Source organism: Chlorocebus sabaeus, chromosome 5 (assembly GCF_047675955.1).
Source record: "Chlorocebus sabaeus isolate Y175 chromosome 5, mChlSab1.0.hap1, whole genome shotgun sequence".
NCBI lineage: Eukaryota > Metazoa > Chordata > Mammalia > Primates > Cercopithecidae > Chlorocebus > Chlorocebus sabaeus.
Genome location: NC_132908.1, coordinates 20195853 through 20216126, shown reverse-complemented (window position 1 = coordinate 20216126; position 20274 = coordinate 20195853). Strand labels below are relative to the sequence as shown.

The 20274-nt window shown below is 40.8% G+C and overlaps 1 protein-coding gene across 2 annotated transcripts in view; it reads left to right on the top strand.

Annotated features, from left to right (window-relative positions):
* Positions 1-9184, top strand: part of CDR2 (cerebellar degeneration related protein 2) — a 30962-nt gene extending 21778 nt beyond the window's left edge. For both annotated transcript variants that reach the window (XM_007987748.3, XM_073015233.1), the window contains exons 3-5: positions 5296-5444; positions 5702-5866; positions 7300-9184. In XM_007987748.3, coding sequence (XP_007985939.2) covers positions 5296-5444; positions 5702-5866; positions 7300-8158 — 1173 coding nt within the window. In that variant the 3' untranslated portion in view covers positions 8159-9184. The remainder of the gene's footprint in view (positions 1-5295; positions 5445-5701; positions 5867-7299) is intronic.
* The last annotated feature ends 11090 nt before the right edge of the window (positions 9185-20274 follow it).

Here is a 20274-nt window from a genome sequence, read left to right as displayed (position 1 = left end):
AATTATTATTGAGTTTTTTTTTCCCTTAGGAATTATGGTTAAAATGAAAAGTCCTAGAAATGTATGAAGATGTATACTTGAGATGCCTTGGATTAACTTTAAAATGATTGGAGGATGAGGAAAATAGGAGAGTAGAGATGAAATAAGATTGACTGTATGTTGGTAATTGCTGAAACTGGTTGATGGGTACATGGGAGTTCATTAAACCATTTATCTGCATGTTTGAGATTATCCATAGTAGAAAGTTTTATTTATTTATTTTCAAACAGAGTCTTACTCTGTCACCCAGGCTGGAGTGCAATGATGTGATCTTATCTCACTGCAACCTTTGCCTCCTGGGTTCAAGCGATTCTCATGCCTCAGCCTCCCAAGTAGCTGGGACTACAGGCGTGTGCCACCACGCCTAGCTAATTTTTTTTTTTTTTTTTTTTTAAGTAGAGATGGAGTTTCACCATGTTGGCCAGGCTGGTCTCGAACTCCTGACCTCAAGTGATCCACCCGCCTTGGCCTCCCAAAGTGCTGGGATTACAGGCATGAGCCACCACACCTGGTCCACAATAGAAAGTTTTAAAATGCAGTGGATAAAATTAGCCATCTGTAGAAATTCAGTAGTTGTGTGGACTGAGAAGTCAGGAAGGATCACTCAAGCAAGGTTAAGGTGACTAATTTGTAATTTCAGGGAATTAATGATTGTAAGAACATAACAAAATGAAACGATGAAGAATGCTACTGTGGTACAGTTAAAATATAACCTAATCTTAGTGGATAACTGCATCTAAGCTGAGCCCTATGCAGGGAGATGGTGAGCATTAAGCCAAAGAGTCATCATTGATCCAGTGAATGCCTGTGTCTCCTAGACCCAAGAGAAAAGGACATTGGTCAGGGCAGGGACTTCCAGGATTTTCCATGCCCAAGATCAACATTTCTCTAAGTGTGATCTGTGGATTGCCTGTACTAATATCAGCTGGGTTTGTTGCTAAAAATGCAGAATCCTGGCTCTACTCCAGTCTCTGCCTTTTGAGGGAAAGAGACCCAGGTTCTTACACTTTAATAAATCTTCCAGGTGAATCTTAGCACATGTGAAGTTTGAAAACTGTAGCTTTAAATAAAGATGACAGTAGCTCCTCCTTATTGAGCAATTTTACCATCTGCCAGATCTCATGCTGAACTCTCTACATATATTAACCTTTATGTAAATTATATATTTGTATATGTCAGGGAGGAAAAAATTTTTTTTCGTCAACCTTCATGAGCGCTTAAGTTGGAAAGGACCCCTGTAACAAAAGACATATTAACAAGAGAAAAACTTATTAACATAGCTATTTCATATATATGTGTGGGAGATACCCAGGGAATGAGTAATTCTCAAAGGTGGCTTTGAATTCCAGCTTATTTAGTATCTTCAATTTTTAGAGAAGTAACAAGACAAAGGAGAAGGACTTTGTCTAAGGGCAGAACTTGTGGGAAGGCAAATAAGTGGTGATAAAGGCCCCTTAGCAAAGCTTGTTAGTGTGGATTCCTCTGATGCTGTCTTCTGGCCCATAAAGTTCTAAAGATGTTAGTGGTTAACCTTTGTTCTCCCTGGTAGAGAGGGAGGAGGCAGGAACCTTTTTATGCCAAAGACGCATGCTTTAGGGTGACATAGTCCAGTCTCTGCCACACACATATTTATCTTCACAGCCTTATGGGGTTGATGAGGAGAACTCACCTAAGAAAAATGTGCTTGCTGTAGGCCACCCAGTTCTAAACAGCAAAGCAAAACCTCAGACCAGGTTCTGACCCCAAAGCTTGTGCTCTTAGTTAGGATATCACTGCCTCCCATCAGACTCCTCTGATCCTATGTCTACCAGAGACTCCGATTCATGAATCGGCCTTTCACATGCCCTTTGTGGGGCAGCTGTGTCCTATATAGAGGATGTGAATATTATTGTCACTGGGCAGGAACAGCTCCTGTTGTATATTAGTAAATTAATGTCTGGTTTATACATTAGCATTTTTAAAGGTAGTTCTGAGTCCTAAAGAATACTTGATAATTTATACTTGATACAAAGAAGCTTGAAAAATTTCTGCAGCTATTATGTATGTATTCTTGTGATTCTAAGCCTTTTTTCCACTTCTGTGGAATCTCATCAATTCCTAAGAGATTGAACATGTTCCCATCAATGACAAGAACCTACTATGGCCTTACTAGCCAGAGGGCAGGATTAAGGATTTAGTTCTGAAAAAGCTTCACTCATGAGAATTAGTGGTTGATTTCCAAAGGACCAGAAGAAGCTGGTGGAAGTTGAGGCAGTGAAGATTACACACAGGCTTTTATAGACCGTGCTGTGTGCTCACCTCTCATTTAATTCTTCCAGTTCTACATGGTAGGTACTAACAGATCCATAACCACTTACCCATTCCGAACCCAAAAAGCTCTATAAAGTAAGATTTTCTTTTCCCCTTAAATTTACAACAGATTCATTTGGTAGTAGATCTTTACCTGAACTGGTGTAAGGCTGTTTATAGTCTTAGTTCATACTTTTTGATGCAGAAATTTGATGGCTCGATACAGGGTGCTGCCCAGACCTCACAGGTGGTATTATAAAGTGTCAGGTGCGTGTCAGGTATGAGCGCCATGTTGTCTTTCTAAAATTTAAAGAATTTTCCAAAACACTTTTGACCCCACGAGTTTCAGATGAAAAAGTTGAAGTTAGGTTAAGTGTTTGTTCAACCCTTTGCTGCTGAGTTATGTATAAGTGGATTTGAAAAAAAAAAGCCATATATGCTTTTTTCAACACTTTAAGGGCCCGTTGAGTGTCATTTAGCCCATTGTTTCAGTTTGTTAGCCTTGCAGATACTTGTAGAGTTGTAGAAAAAGCCTCAAGAAGAGTGTGTTGTGTTGTATTTGAGACAGAGCCTCTGTCGCCCCAGCTGTAGTGCAGTGGCACGATCTTGGTTCACTGCAACCTCCACCTCCCACGTTCAAAAGATTCTTATGCCTCAGCCTCCTGAGTACCTGGGATTACAGGCACGTGCCACCACGCCAGCCTAATTTTTGTATTTTTACTAGAGATCGGTTTTTGCCATGTTGGCCAGGCTGGTCTTGAACTTCTGGCCTTAAGCAGTCTGCCTGTTTTGGTCTCCCAGAATGCTGGGATTACAGGTGTGAGCCACATGCCTGGCCAAGAAGAGTGTTTTTAAAGTCAAGTTCTGAGTCTTTTACAGTTTAATCATCAGTAAGCTTCAAACCATTTCTCCCCCCTTTCTGGTTCTGTCCAGGGAAATACTGTGATTATTTCCTTTGGAGTATATACTGTGTTTTAGTGTCTTCAGCTAGAGCTGAGCAGGGGAGGGAGTCAAGGTGACTTACACTGCGGCGTTAAGGTTGGAATTATTCCCCTTTATCCTTGGCCATTTAGGAGGCAGTCTTAGCAGGACCAGAATAAATCATCTGATAAATTTCTCGTGAATAAGGAGGATAATGGTGATAAAAATCTCATAAAATTAAAAATAACAGGAGTCTTTGAAGCATATTAAGCTGACATATCTTTCTCTTCAAAGCAACATACTTTTCATTTTTTTTGGTCCAGGATGCCTCACTCAGAGAAAGAAAGTGATCTTTTTTCCAAGTTAAAATCCTCCATGTAGAAATAAAAACGCTTTTTACACTGTTGGTGGGAGTGTCAGTTAATTCAACCATTGTGGAAGACAGTGTGGCGATTGATTCCTCAAGGATCTAGAACTAGAAATACCATTTGACCCAGCCATCCTATTACTGGGTATATACCCAAAGGATTATAAATCATGCTGCTCTAAAGACACATGCACACGTATGTTTATTGTGGCACTATTCACAATAGCAAAGACTTGGAACCAACCCAAACGTCCATCAGTGATAGACTGGATTAAGAAAATGTGGCACATAGACACCATGGAATACTGTGTAGCCATAAAAAAGGATGAGTTCATGTCCTTTGTGGGACATGGATGAAGCTGGAAACCATCATTCTCAGCAAACTATCACAAGGACAGAAAACCAAACACCACATGTTCTTACTCATAGGTGGGAATTGAACAATGAGATCACTTGGACACAGGGCAGGGAACATCACACACTGGGGCCTGTTGGGGGCTGGGGAGCTGGGGGAGGGACAGCATTAGGAGAAATACCTAATGTAAATGATGAGTTGATGGGTGCAGCAAACCAACATGGCACATGTATACCTATGTATTAAACCTGCACATTGTGCACATGTACCCTAGAACTTAGAGTATAATTAAAAAAACAAAAATCCTCCGCATTAGGCTTTATTTCTGTTAAACATGATGTTTTTGCTTAAACTTTGATCACATGTTCCATGCTTTTTGTCTTAAGGGATTATTATGTCTCACTTTAGATTTTTTGGTTGAATATTAATTTTATGCATGGTATATGCTTTGGCAAATTAGCCTCACAATGCAGTGGGGTATTGGTGAGCATTAAGGGAGCTAAGCATATAAAGGATAGCCTGTGCTCGTTTCTTAGGAAGACAGGGAGTTTAATTTCTTCTTTTCTTAAAATAAACATATGGTATAATAAAAATTATATATTTGGTCTTTGTCCCTGGTTCCTGGCATAGAGCTCCTAAAACCCTTGGAGTTTCCTGATAGGATGAGTTCCGGTCACCAGAGAAAGCAACCACATAATTAGAGGGTTAGATCTATCAGTCCCAGCCCCACAACTTCTGGATAGAAGGAAGGGTTGGAGATTGAGTTTAGTCACCAGTGGCCAATAATTGAATCAATCACGCTGATGTGAGAAGGCCTGGAGAAAATTGAAATGGGTCTAAGGGAGCTTCTGGGCAGTGCTGGGAGGACAGTGAGCCCAGAGATGGAGACTGTATGCCAGCCCCACCCCAACAAGAGTTGGTGTTGAGAATCAGAGAATTGGTGTTGGAACAGAAGGTATCTTTGTTTGTTTGTTTGTTTGTTTGAGATGGAGTTTCACTCTTGTTGCCCAGGCTGGAGTGCAATGGCGCCATCTCGGCTCATTGCAACCTCTGTCTCCCGGGTTCAAGTGATTTTCCTGCTTCAGCCTCCCAAGTAGCTGGGATTACAGGCATGTGTCACCACACCTGCCTAATTTTTATATTTTTAGTAGAGACGGGATTTCACCATGTTTTGTCAGGCTGGTCTCGAATTCCTGACCTCAGGTGAGCCATATGTCTCGGCCTCCCAAAGTGCTGAGATTACAGGCATGAGCCACCATGGCCAGCCAAGGAACAGCAGGTATCTTATCTGTTTGTGTCACCTGGTCCTGATCTTCTCTTACAGTATCTGACCAAGCAAGTGGAGCTTCTACGGCAGATGAACGAACAACATGCAAAGGTTTATGAACAATTAGACGTCACAGCAAGGGAACTGGAAGAAACAAATCAAAAACTAGTTGCTGACAGCAAGGCCTCACAGCAAAAGATTCTGAGGTAAGTTTTCTAGAATCTGACAAGGAAGGCCTAGCGGGAAGTTCTTTAGTATAAACTAGAATAGAACATGGCTGCAGTGGGTTTAGGTCAATATGGGATAAGGTTTAATTTAATTCTTTCTGGAGAATGGAGATTAAATAGATGTCCTTTCCAATTAAGAAAGCCCAATGTGAGTGGCTCGCATCTAATCTCTCCTCACCGCTTTTGCCCTTGATTCAGTATGACAAGCAGCAGTGGCTTCTGTCTGTTCCTTACAGCCTGACTGAAACGATTGAATGCCTGCAAACCAACATTGATCACCTGCAGAGCCAAGTGGAGGAGCTGAAGTCATCTGGCCGAGGGAGAAGGAGCCAGGGGAAGTGTGACCAGGAGAAACCGGCACCCAGCTTTGCATGTCTGAAGGAGCTGTATGATCTCCGCCAGTAAGAGCCTACCTGTCTGTGGAGTTACAGCAGGGACTGTCTCATGTCATTGGCACATTCTGAATTCCAGTAGATTGAAAGTACCATTTTAAGAAATGTCACTTAGCTATTAAGCTACCATTGGTTTTGAACAAAATCACTTAAACATATAAATTACACAGTTCTTATATATTAGTAATTCTTATTTTGAAAGTCTTAGAGCACTTATTTCAGGGCTTTTAATGTGTTAAATCATAGTTTAAGATGAATGACTTCTGATAGACTATAGAAATATTGGTAAAACAAAAATGCAAGCAAACAGAAGATTTTTTGCTTAAAGAAGTACCTTTATAATTTAGAGTTACAAGTCTGAATCTTTAAGAAGTATTTATGGAACACTTGTTGTATGGCAAGCTCTATGCCAGACCTGAGGGCTGGTGAGCAGAATAGAGTTCCTACCCCTGTGAGCTTTCAGTCTAACGGAACGGCAGATAAGCAAATAAAAACACAAATAAATAGTCAAGCAAGGTGCCTTGGACTGAGCAGGAGAAACCAGGTGGTTCATTTGGTGGGTCTCAACCTTTGCTGCACATCAGATCACCTGTGGAGTTTTTCAAAATGCAGATACCAACACATTCCCTCAGGCCTAAATCAGAATTTCTGGGTGTGGGTAAAAAGCTGCCCAGGCAATTCTGATGAACATTCCTGGTTAAACACCACAGCAACAGTAATTTGCTGTAGTGATTCAATCGTAATTATGTATTATGAATCATCTGGAGAGCCTTTAGAAACCCTCAGGCTGGGCAGCAGACCAACTAGGTTGGAATCTGTGGGTTGGGACCCAGGCACCAGTACTTTTTAAGGTTTCCCTTGTGAGGTCATTGGCATACTGCCAGTCTTTGGGAATAGATGTTCTTTAGTACTTTCAACATTAAAAAAAGATTCATCGCAAAAACTGAGTTTGCTTTCATGTGTTTATTTACCAGCCTCACACAATTCCATTTTAGCCACTGCTCCAGTGTGGCTAAAAATCAGTCATTGTCGGCTTGGGTGCAGTGGCTCACACCTGTAAATCCCAGCACTTTGGGAGGCCGAGGCAGGAGGATCACCTGAGGTTGGGAGACCAACCAGCCTAACCAACATGGAGAAATCCCGTCTCTACTAAAAATACAAAATTAGCCAGGCATGGTGGCGCATGCCTAAAATCCCACCTACTTGGGAGGCTGAGGCAGGAGAATTGCTTAAACCCGGGAGGCTGAGGTTGCAATGAGCTGAGATCGCTCCACTGTACTCCAGCCTGGCAACAGAGTGAGACTCCATCTCAAAAAAAAAGAAAAAAATCAGTCACTGTCACAGCTCCTCAAATTTACTTAGTTGAAAAAAAATCACCAGTCTTCCTCACTTCATTCTCAGTGGACCTGTGTAATACATTCTTTCAATATTTTTTCCCCTAGACATTTCGTGTATGATCATGTGTTCGCTGAGAAGATCACTTCCTTGCAAAGTCAGCCAAGCCCTGATGAAGAGGAAAATGAGCACTTGAAAAAAACGGTGACAATGTTGCAGGCCCAGCTGAGCCTGGAGCGGCAGAAGCGGGTGACTATGGAGGAGGAATATGGGCTGGTGTTAAAGGAGAACAGTGAACTGGAGCAGCAGCTGGGGGCCACAGGTGCCTACCGAGCACGGGCACTGGAACTAGAGGCTGAGGTGGCAGAGATGCGACAGATGTTGCAGTCAGAGCATCCATTTGTGAATGGGGTTGAGAAGCTGGTGCCAGACTCTCTGTTTGTTCCTTTCAAAGAACCCAGCCAGAGCCTGCTGGAAGAGATGTTCCTGACTGTGCCGGAACCACATAGAAAGCCTCTCAAGCGCAGCAGCAGTGAGACGATCCTCAGCAGCTTGGCAGGGAGTGACATCGTGAAGGGCCATGAGGAGACCTGCATCAGGAGGGCCAAGGCTGTGAAACAGAGGGGCATCTCCCTTCTGCACGAAGTGGACACACAGTACAGTGCCCTGAAGGTGAAGTATGAAGAGCTGCTGAAGAAGTGCCAACAGGAACAGGACTCCCTGTCACACAAGGCTGTACAGACCTCCAGGGCTCCGGCCAAGGACCTGACTGGAGTGAACGCCCAGTCTGAGCCTGTTGCCAGCGGCTGGGAACTGGCCTCTGTCAACCCAGAGCCCGTCAGTTCCCCTACAACACCTCCAGAATACAAAGCGTTGTTTAAGGAGATCTTTAGTTGCATCAAGAAAACTAAGCAGGAAATAGATGAACAGAGAACAAAATACCGATCACTCTCCTCTCATTCTTAATTGAACCTCTAGCTCTACTACTAATTTGCCTATTGCCTATCACCTCTCTCTCATTCAGACAAGTGTTTGTAGACTTGGAAGCCTGACGTTGCTCGTGACATTTGCCTCATTGCTTTGCTTATTTAGCAAATGCATACAACGAGGAAAGGAGGTGGCTACTGGTATCAGTTCTCTGATCCACTTCCATTTAAGCTCCCCAGGAAATCCCATGACAAACTGGCCTCTGGCTGGCGCACTGATTAGACTTCAATCCCTGAAAAGGACCAGTGGAGGGAAGAGCTATACTACTGGAGAAGTAGGCCTGGAGTTACTACAGTATGGGGGAAAAGGGCCGAGTTGGCACAAAGCTAAGGCAATTCCTATTGCTTCCTTGCGCAACTTCTCAAAACGATGTAAAGTCAGAGGGCTGTCAAACTCAAGTATCTTTTGCAAACACTGAATACTGTGAATTCATTAAGAAGAATGTTCAAGAGAAAGCAGGAGTCTGATCCAAAAGAAATGTCATTAACAAATACTCCAAATCCTTGAGTTTTGTTGTATCTGAACTAGTTGAACTGTGACTGACAGGTAATCCTAATATATCCAAATCCAACTGAATACCAAATTGAGATGGCAAATTTTTGTTTGATCTAAGTTAGCTTGTTAGCATATGCCCTAGAGGGCCTCCGCCCCTACATTCTAATGTTTTTATTGAAAGCTCTAGCCTTTAGGATGCGTGAACATGTAAATCTTTCATCACTTTCTCAAATTCACACTAAAGGGGAAAGATCAAACCTCTTCCCCTCCTACCTGTTTTCTGAGCTGGCTGACTTGCCAGCCACAAGCTGCTCTTCCTGAGTTCTGTAAATGTTTTGACTTGTTGCAGAAATTCCTATCTACATTATTAAGCAGTATTGATGTTCTGACTGTGGAAACATATCCTCTTACTTGTATACTTTTAATTTAAAACTATTTAAGAACTGAGGTTCCGATTATTGTATATATTTTTCTAAAAACCAAATAAAGCTACCTATGAAAATGAACAAATAGGATCTACTGTGTGTCTTACTTTCAGTATAAGCCATTTCACTCTTATAACCAACTGTTGACTTTTTTTTCTTCCAACAAATATCGCTAGAAAGATTTACAGTGATTTTTTTCCTATTTTAAATAGGGAAGCCTTGGATTTGTATAACTTAATAGCACAGATTCTGCTCATATTGCTAAATGTTCATTAAAATTACTTGACATTTTCAAATTTATATACTCTAATTTTCACTATTTCAGAAATGTCAGACTTGATTCTGAATTAATAGCATTTGACTGATTCTCAAAACATTTGATCATAGCAAAGAAACTATGCTATTCAAACATTAAAACGGGCATTGAATCTAAATTACTTTTGCTTTTGGATTAAGTTTTTAAAAACAGGTAAAACGTCTTTTTAAAATTTCACTTTGTAAAGCAGCGGTACCCAATTTTTTGGTACCAGGGACTGATTTTATGGAAAACAGTTTTTTCCACAGACCCAGGGTTGCAGGGGATGGTTTCAGGATGAAACTTCCACCTCAGATCATGAGGAATTAGTTTTCATAAGGAATGTACGACCTAGATCCCTCACATGCGCAGTTCACAATAGGGTTTGCACTCCCTATGAGAATCTAATGCCACTGCTGATCTGACCGGAGGGGGAGCTCAGGTGGTAATGTGAGCGATGAGGAGCAGCTGTGAAGACAGATGAAGCTTCACTCTCTGACCTACTGCTTACCTCCTGCTGCGCGGCCCGGTTCCTAATAGGTCATGGACCGTACTAGACCACGGCCTGGGGGTTAGGGATCCCTTCTCAGTCCATCTCCTCCCTGGAATCAGCTATTTGCCAGTTTTATGTGTATTCTCCTAAAATATGTGCATAAATTAGCACAACTGCTATGTTTGTCACCCTGCATTTTTAAGCAAATGAGCATAGGCACTCTTCATCTTACATTTTTATTGAACCATGTGTCTTTATCTGATGACGTACTTTTCTAATAGTAGCTACATAGTATTCCAGTTTATGGATATGTAATAATTTGTTTAAATAGTACCTAGTGAGCAGATTGTTCTAGTCTTTTGCTACTACCAAAGAAAAAGCCTGTAATGAACAGTCTTATATTCATCTATGGACATTTGTGATTCTAGAAGATATATTATTAGAAGTTGAGTAAAAAGGTATTCTGTAATTACTGTCATCCGGAGTTTATTGATACTCCCATTAGCAATGGATGAAGATGTCTATTTTTTCATACTTGTGCCAAGAAACTTCTTGACCTTTGCCAAACTAATAGAAAAATGGTGTTTTCCTTGTAGCTTATATTTGCATTTCTATTAAGACTATTTTTTAATCTGTTAGCCATTTGTAGTCTCCTTTGCCTATTTAAAGAGCTCTAGTACTTTATACATGCAGTTTTACAGTTAGAAGTTTGAAAGTGTTTTGTCCCAGATTATCTTAATTTCTATCTGATTTTTTTGCTGTGTTTTGTTCTGAGAAGGTCTTGCTCTGTTGCCTAGGCTGGAGTGTGGTGGCATGAACACAGCTCACTGCAGCCCTTGACTTATGGGCCCAAGCAATCCTCCCACCTCAGCCTTCCTACCAGAGGTGCGTGCCACCATGCCTAGCTAATTTTTTAACTTTTGGTAGGATGGGGTTTTGCCGTGTTGCCCAGGCTGGTCTCCAACTCCTGGGCTCAAGCAATCTGCCCTGTCTTGGCCTCCCAAAGGTAACTCCAAAGGCAACTCCTGGGATTACAGGCATGAGCCACCACGTCCAGCAGTTTTTACCTTGTTAATGGAATTTTTTTTTTTATCAAGCACAATTTTATGTATATGAATGTTTTTGTTTTTGTTTTTGTTTGTTTTTTGAGTAGGGGAGACAGCGTCTTACTCTGTTGCCCAGGCTGGAGTGCAATGCCACGATCTCGACTCACTGCAACCTCCACCTCCCAGGTTCATGCAATTTGCATGCCTCAACCTTCCCAAGTTGAATAGCTGGGACTGTAGGCATGTGCCACCATACCTGGCTAACTTTTTGCATTTTTAGTAGAGATGGGGTTTTGCCATGTTGGCCAGGCTGATCTCGAACTCTTGGCCTCAAATGATCTGCCTGCCTTGGCCTCCCAAAGTGCTGGGAATAACAGATGTGAGCCACCACACCTGGCCACTTTTATGTATTTATGTATATGAATCTTTAACACGTCTCTTTGTGTTTGAGAGTTCTTTGATCCATCTGAAGTCTATGCACCAACGCTTGAAATGCCACCCATATTAGTACTAAATGTCTATATGAATTTTAACCTATTTCTGTTCTAGGATCTGATTTTCATGTACCTAATGCAGTTCTAAATTTTTATTTTTTATTGTCTTATTTATTTTGTAGTTTTAAGTTGCAGTACTTGGATATTTATATTTTTCATAACTGCTAAGGGGAAGTTAAACTTTTCTCATTCTTTCAGAATTTTCCTGGATTTTTTTTTTTTTTTTGCATTTTTTTCCCCAATATGAACTTTAAAATTAGCTTGTCTGGTTCTTGAGGGGAAATTGGTACTTCTATTGAGATCAAGTTAAATAAATAGATTAATAAGAACAGGCTTAATCATACAGAGGCTTCTATCTAAAAACACGACTGTATGTCTTTTTTTTGAGATGGGGTCTCACTCTGTCACCCAGGCTGAAGTGCAGTGGTGTGTTCTCGGCTCACTGCAACCTCTGCCTCCCGAATAGCTAGGATTACAGGCATCCACCACCACGCCCAGCTAATTTTTGTATTTTTAGTAGAGACAGGGTTTTACCATGTTGGTCACAAACGGCTATATGTTTTTCCATTTGTTCAAATGGTCTGTGTGTGTCTCAGTTTTCAAATTTTTACTAATTAGGTCTTGCATATTTTTAAAGGTTTGTCTTTTGGATGTTGGAAATGGGATTTTTCTTCTGCTATACTTTGTAACTAGTTGTGTATAGAAAAGCTATTGATTTCAGCTATCTTGTTGAATTATGGCAAATATCTTTTATTCAACTCCTTCAATATACCTGGAAAAATACTGTTTGGCTACTTAATTTTTACACTTGTTTAAATGCTCTGAAATATCCAAAATATTAAATATGGTGAGAGTAAAATTGCTTGTCTGAATCCTAAACAATATGTCCATTGTTTGATTTAGCATAATGCTGGATTTTTTTTATTAATCAGGAATCCATGTATTCCTGTTTTAAGAATTTATATCAAAAATGAGACAGGCACAGTGGTGTGCACCTATAGTCCCAGCTATTTGGCAGGCTGAGGCAGGAGGATCACTTGAGCCCAGGAGTTCAAGGCTATAATGCACTATTACCGCACCTGTGAATAGCCACTGTACTTCAGCCTGGGCAATATAGTGGGATCCTGTCTCTAAAAAAAGAAAAAGAACTCTACATATTTTTGTTGTTTCATCAAATAAAACTTTATTTTCATTTTTCCCCTTCCTTTGTTATATACATATCTATATCCTATGTTCTTTTTATTGTATATATTTAATATGTTCAATGTTTTGATAAACTTGATATATATAGTATATCAAGGTCAAGCAAATTAACATACTCATACCCATGTGTCAAGCAAATTAACATACCCATCATAACATACTCGTGTGTGTGATAAGAGTACCTAAAATCAACTCTCTTGGCAAATTACCAGTATATGATACAATTTTATTAACTATAAGCCCTCATGTTGTCTCTTAGGCTCGTCCATCCTACATAACTGCAATGTTGACTTACCTTTTCCCATTTCCCCCACCCCGGTAACCACTATTTTACTGTTTTTGTTGTTGTTGATGTTTGTTTGTTTGTTTTAAAGATTCTACATATAAGTGGGATCATGCAGTATTTTTCTTCCTGTGTTTAGCTTACTTCTTTTAACATGATGTCCTCCTCCAGCTTCATCCCTGTTGTTGCAAATGGCAGGACTTCCCTTTTTAATGCTGAAGTTCCATGGTATGTATGTAAATTATTATGGCATCATTTCTTTATCCATTCGTCTGTTGATGGACACCTTGGTTGTTTCCATATGTTGGCTCCTGTGAATAATGCTTCAATGAACATGGGAACACAGTTATCTTTACAAGGTGGTGATTTTGTTTCCTTTAGGCACATGCCCAGGAGCGGGATTGCTGTATCATATGGTAGTTCTATCTTTAAGAGCATCCATAGTGTTTTCCACAGTGCAGCACCAATCTGCATTCTGATTAACAGTGTACAAATGTTCAGTTTTCTCTACAACTTCACCACTTGCTATTTCTTGTCTTTTTGATAAAAGCTATCCTAACCTGTGAGATAACTCATTGTGCTTTTTATTTACATTTTCTTGATGATTAGTGATGTTGAGCCACCTATATCCCTGCTGGCCATTTTTATGTCTTTGAAGAAATGACTCTTCAGATGCTTTGCCCATTTTAAAATCAGGTTATTCATTTGAATGCTATTGAGTTCCATATGTATTTTGCTTATTAACCCCTTATTAGATATATAGTTTGCAAGTATTTTCTCCCAGTGCATAGGCTGCCTTTTCATGTTGTTGTTTCCTTTGCTGTACAGCAGCTTTTGTTTTGTTTTTGCTTTTGTTGTCTGTACTTTTGGTGTCCCAGTCAAAACATCATTGCCAAGATTAATGTCAAAGACCTTTTTCTCTGTTTTTTTTTTTTTTCTTAAGGTTTTATAGTTTCAGTTCTTAAAATAGGTTTTTTTGTTTGTTTTTGTTTTTGAGATAGTGTCTCGCTTTGTCCCCCAGACTGGAGTTCAGTGGCACGATCTTGGCTCACTGCAACCTCCATCTCTCAGGTTCTAGTGATTCTCCTGTGTCAGCCTCCCGAGCAGCTGGGATTATAGGCACGCTTCACCACGCCTTGCTAATTTTTGTATTTTTGGTAGAGTCGGGGTTTTGCCACGTTGGCCAGCCTGGTCTCAAACTCCTGACCTAAAGTGATCTGCTTGCCTCAGCCTCCCGAAGTACTGGGATTACAGGTGTGAGCCACTGTGCCCAGCCTAAAAATAGGTTTTTAATCCATTTTGAGTTGATTTTTGTGTAAGGTGTAAGATAAGAGTTCAACTTCATTCTTTTGCATGTAGATATACACATTTTCCATATATAAAATCATGTCATCTGCAAACAGGAACAATTTGACTTATTTCTGATTTGGATGCTTTTTTTTTTTTTTTTTTTTTTTTTTTGACAGAGTCTCACTCTGTCACCCAGGCTGGAGTGCAGTGGCACAATCTCAGCTCGTTGCAACCTCCACCTTCCAGGTTCAAGCGATTCTCCTGCCTTAGCCTCCCAAGTAACTGGGATTACAGGCTTACACCACCATGCCTGGCCAATTTTTGTATTTTTAGTAGAGTAGGGGTTTCACCATATTTGCCAGGCTAATCTCGAACTCCTGACCTCAGGTGATCTGCCCGCCTCGGCCTCCCAAAGTGCTGGGAGGACAGGTGTGAGCCACCAGCCTTTCATTTTTCCTGTGCAATTGCTATAATTAGAACTTCCAGTGTTTTGTTGAATGGAAGTGGTAAGAGTGGGCATTCCTTCTATACTTAATTTGTTGATTTTTTAATCATGAATGGTGGTTCATTTTCAGATGCTTTTTCTGCATCTATTGAGAAAATTATATGGTTTTTGTCCTTCATTCTGTTAATGTGGTGTATCACATTTATTGATACACCACATATGTTGAACCATTGAACCATCCTTGCATCCCATGGATAAATCCAACTTTATTTGTTTTGGAGACAAGGTCTCACTCTGTCATTCAGGCTGGAGTGCAGTGGTGGTCATAGCTCACTGCAGTCTCAAACTCCTGGGCTCAAGCAATCCTCCTGCCTCAGCTTTCCAAGTAGCTGAGACTATAGGCACACAGCACAACACCTGGCTAATTAAAAAAAAAAAATTTATTTTTTTGCAGAGATGGGGTTTTGCTATATTGCCCAGGCTGGGATAAATCCCACTTGATCATGGTGAATGAGCCTTTTAATGTAATGAATTTGGTTTGCTAGTTCTGGTGAGGTTTTTGCAGCTGTGTTCATCAAGGATATTGATCTAATTTTTTTTCCTTTACTTTCTTTCTTTTTTTTTTCTTTTTTTAAAGATGGAGTCTCTCTCTGTTGCCCAGGCTGGAGTGCAGTGACACCATCTCAGCTCACTGCAACCTCCGCCTCCCAGGTTCTAGTGATTCTCTGGCCTCAGCTTCCCGAGTAGCTGGTATTACAGGCATGCGCCACCACTCTCGGTTAATTTTTGTAATTTTTAGTAGAGACGGGGTTTCATCATTTTGGCCAGGATGTTCTGGAACTCCTGTCCTCAGGTGATCTGCCCATCTTGGCCTCGCAGTGTTGGGATTACAGGCATGAGCCACTGTCCCCGGCCTAATTTTCTTTTCTTATAGTGTCCTTGTCTGGATTTGATATCAGGGTAGTTCTGGCCTTGTAAACATAGTTTGAAAGTATTCCTCTTCATCAAATTTTTGGAAGTTTCAGAAAGATTGGTATTAGTTTTCCATAAATGTTTAGTTGAATTTGGCAATGATGCCACCAGGTCCTAGGCTTTTCTTTGATGGCAGACTTTTTTAAATTATTGATTCAACCTTCTTACTCATTGGTCAGATTTTCTGTGTCTTTGTGATTCAGTCTTGGTAGGCTGTATGTGTCTAGGAACTCATCCATTTCTTGTAGGTTATCCAGTTTGCTGGTAATTTTTTATGGTAGTTTCTTAGGTTCCTTTGTATTTTTTTTTTTTTTTGAGACAGAGTCTTGCTCTGTCTCCCAGGCTGGAGCGCAGTGGTGTGATCTTGGCTCACTGCAACCTCCATCTCACGGGTTCCAGCAATTCTCCCGCCTAAGCCTCCCCAGTAGCTGAGATTACAGGCGTGTGCCACCACACCCATCTAATTTTTTTTTTTTCCGCAATGGAGTTTTGCTCATGTTGCCCAGGCTGGAGTGCAATGGCATGGTCTTGGCTTACTGCAATGTCTGCCTCCCAGGTTCAAGCGATTCTCCTGCCTCAGCCTCCCAAGTAGCTGGGATTACAGGAACCCGCTACCATGCCTGGCTCATTTTCTGTATTTTTAGTAGAGAGAGGGTTTCACCATTTTGACCAGGGTGGTCACTCCTGACCTCAAGTGATCCACCTGCCTTGGCCTCCCAAAGTGCTGGGATTACAGGCATGAGCCACCGCGCCTGGCTTGATCCTTTGTATTTCTACGGAATCAGTTGTAATATCTTCCCCTCTCCCTTCTTTCTTTCTTTCCTTTCTTTCTTACAAGGTCTCATTCTGTCGCCCAAGCTGGAGTGCAGTGGCAGGATCTCAGCTCACTACAACCTTCCCTTCCCAGGCTCAAGTGATTGTCCTACCTCAGCCTCCGAAGTAGCTGGGATTACAGGCACCTGCCACCATGCCTGGCTAATTTCTGTATTTTTTAGTAGAGACGGGGTTCACCATATTGGCCAGGCTGATCTCAAACTCCTGACCTCAAGTGATCCACCTGCCTTGGCCTCCCAAAGTGCTGGGATTATCTTTTTCCATTTCTAATTATATGAGTCTTTCTCTATTTTTTGTTAGCTAGAAGTTTGTCAATTTTATCTTTTCAAGAAACCAACTGAATTTTGTTGATCTTTTCATTTTTTTCAGCTCTGGTCTTTATTATTTCCTTTCTTTTATTATTTTTGAGATATAGTCTTGCTCTGGTCTTTATTATTTCCATTTATGTATGTATGTATGTATGTATTTTTGAGATGGAGTCTTGCTCTGTTACCCAGGCTGGAGTGCAGTAGTGTAATCTCACTGCAACCTCCGCCTCCCAGGTTCAAGCGATTCTCCTGCCTCAGCCTTCTGAGTAGCTGGTACTACAGGAGCGTGTCACCATACATGGCTGTGTTTTTTGCATTTTTAGTAAAGACGGGGTTTTGCCATGTTGGTCAGACTGGTCTCAAACCCCTGACCTCAGGTGATCTGCCCACCTCGGCCTCCCAAAGTGCTGGGATTACAGGCGTTGAGCCACCTCACCTCGCCTATTTCCTTTTATTAACTGGGCCTAGTTCTTTTCATTTTCCTAGTTCCTTAAGGTGTAACATTGGGTTGTTTATGTGAGGTCTTTTCTTTTTGATGTAGGTGGTGATTGCTGTAAACTTCTGTCTCAGAGCTGCTTTTGTTGTATTTCATGTTTTGTGTCCATTTTTGTCTCAAGATATTTAAAAAATTTTTCCTTTTAGTTTTTTTCATTGGCCTATTTGTTGTTCAGGAGCATGTTTAATTTTCACATATTTGTAAATTTTCTGAAATTCCTCCTGTTACTGATTTCTAGTTTCATACCATTGTGGTTAGAAAAGATACTTAAAGATTGTGCCCTAATATATGATCTGTCCTGGAGAATATTCCATGTATGCTCGAGAAGAATGTATGTTCTGCTGTTGGATGGAATCTCCTGTATATGTCTAGTAGGTCCATTTTGCATAATGTGTAGTTAAAGTCTGATGCTTTCTTACTGATTTTTTTTTGGGGGAGGGGCCTTGACCTTTACTGAAAGTAGGATATTGAAATCCCCTACTACTGTTGTATTACAGTCTATCTATCCATTCAGATCTATTCATATTTGCTTTCTATATTTAGGTGCTCAGATGTTGGGTGAATATTTACAATTGTTAAGTGACCCCTTTATCATTACACAGTGACCTTGTCTCATTTTACAGTTTTGACTTAAAGTTTATTTTATCTGATGTAAGTATAGCTCTCGTGTTCTTTTTTGGTTTCTATTTGCATGAAATACCATTTTCCATTCCTTCACTTTCAGTCTCTATGTGTCCCTTACAGGTTCAATGAGACTTTTTGGCAGCATATAGTTAGATCTTTTTTTTTTTTTTTTTTTTAAATCCAGCCACTCCCTGTCTTTGGATTATGAAGAGTTAAACCATTTACATTCACAGTAAATGGATTAGAGAATTTAATCCATTTACATTCGCAGTAGTAACTCCTTACCTACCAGTAGGGATAGGTATTTTGTTGCTTTCTGGTTGTTTTGTAGATCCTTTGTTTGTCTCTGTCTTCCTTTGTGATTTATTTTCTCTAGAGTTATGCTTTGATTCGTTTTTATCTTTTCCGTGTCTGCTATAGGTTTTTGCTTTGTGATTATCATGAAGCTTATGTAAAACACAGTGATAGCAGACTATTTTAAGCAGATAACTTTGATTGCATTAAAAACTATACTTTTATTCTACTTCCTCCCACATTTTGTTTTTGAGGTCACAATTTACAAATTTTATATTGTGTATCCCTTAACAAATTAGCTATTAATAGTTTTGTCTTTTAACCTTTATACTAAAGATAAGCAATATACACACCACCATTACAGTATTAGAGTATTCCTGAGTTTGACAGTATACTTTTACCAGTTTTATACTATCATGTGTTTTCATGTTACTAATTAACATCCTTTTCTACCAGCTTGAATTCCCTTTCACATTTTTTTATAAACACAGAGCTGGTGGTGATGAAATGCTTCAGCTTTTGTCTGCCTGGGAAAGTCTTTTTCTCCATTTCTGAAGTTTTGCTGGATAAAGTATTCATGGTTGGCAATTTGTTCTCCTTTAGCACTCTGAATGTATCATCCCACTCTCTCCTGGCCTGGAAGTTTCTGCTGAGAAGTGCTAGCCTTATTGGAACTCCCTTATATGTGATCTGCTTCTTTTCTCTAGCTGCTTTTAGGATCTTCCCTTTGTCTTTTGATTTTTGACAATTTGATTATAATATGTCATGGTATAGTTTTGTTCATATTGAATCTGATTGGAGACTTTTGATATTCTTGCACCTGGATATTTATATCTTTCTCCAGATCTGGAAAACAGTAGTAGAAAACTACTGTTTTGTGACTTCTTTCTTTCTTCTCATTAGTAACTCAAATATTTGCTCTTTTGATGCTGTCCCATAAATCCCGTAAGCTTTCTTCATTCCTTTTCATTCTTTTTGTTCCTCTGGCTATATTTTCAAATAATCTGTCTTTGAGTCCATAGATTCTCTCTGCTTTATCAATTCTGTTGATGCTCACTATTCTATTTTTTCATTTCATTCATTGTATTTTTCAACTTCAGAATGGTTTGTAAAAAATAAATAACTTCGATCTATTAGGTTTCTTGATTTGGTTGTTTTCTTCATTTTGTTGAGTTATGTATGTGTATTTTCTTGAAGTTTGCTGAACATCCTTAAAACTATTTTGAGTTGTCAGGCAGCTCATAAATCCATTTCTTTAGGGTAGATTTCTGGTGCTTTGTTACTTTGGTGATAGCATGTCTCCCTGATTGTTCTTGATCCTTGTGGTCATATGTTGATGTCTGTACATTGGATGAGGTGTAAGGACTGATTCTAATCTTTGCAGTCTGACTTTGCGTGGAACAGCCCTTCACCAGTGAGCCCATTCAGAGATTCTGGGCAAGTGGTCTGGTGTGGTCTGTGGGCAGGCTTGCTGCTGGAGTCCTTGAGCAGGCTGACCTAGTACCTAGGTCAGCAGACGGATGAGCCTGGTGCTTGCATGCATAGGATTAATCCTGGAACGTAGGTCCAGTGGAGTGGGCCAGTTGATTGGGTCTGCAGGGGTACAACCAGAGCCTAAATCTACAAGGGCAGGCCTGGATCCTGCATCCAGGGAACTGACCTGAAGCCTAGCTCCATAGCCTGGAGCCTGAACCTGCAGGAGTGGGCCTAGGTCCTGGGTCCATAGGGACGGTTCTGGAGCCCCAGTCTGCTAGGGCATGCCTAGCATTGAGGCATACTGAGGTGTATGCCTGGAACCTGAGTCCACTGGCGCTTGGTGCTGAGGCACACATGGAGCTTGGGTCCACGGGTATTGTACTGGAGCCTGGGATTGTGGGTGCTGGCTGTGGGCATATAGCTCAGCCTGGAGCCAGGGTATATAGATACTGGCCTGGAGGCTAGGTCTCTGAGGGATGGATCCTGGGGTCCTGGGGGCTGGCCTAGAATCTGGTTCTGCAGGGGATATTGGAGCCTAGATCTATGAGGGCCAGCCCGGTGCTGGGGTTTACTCAGATGGGGCTGGACCAGGGTGGGGAGGGGGTGTCTGCTAGAGTGTGAG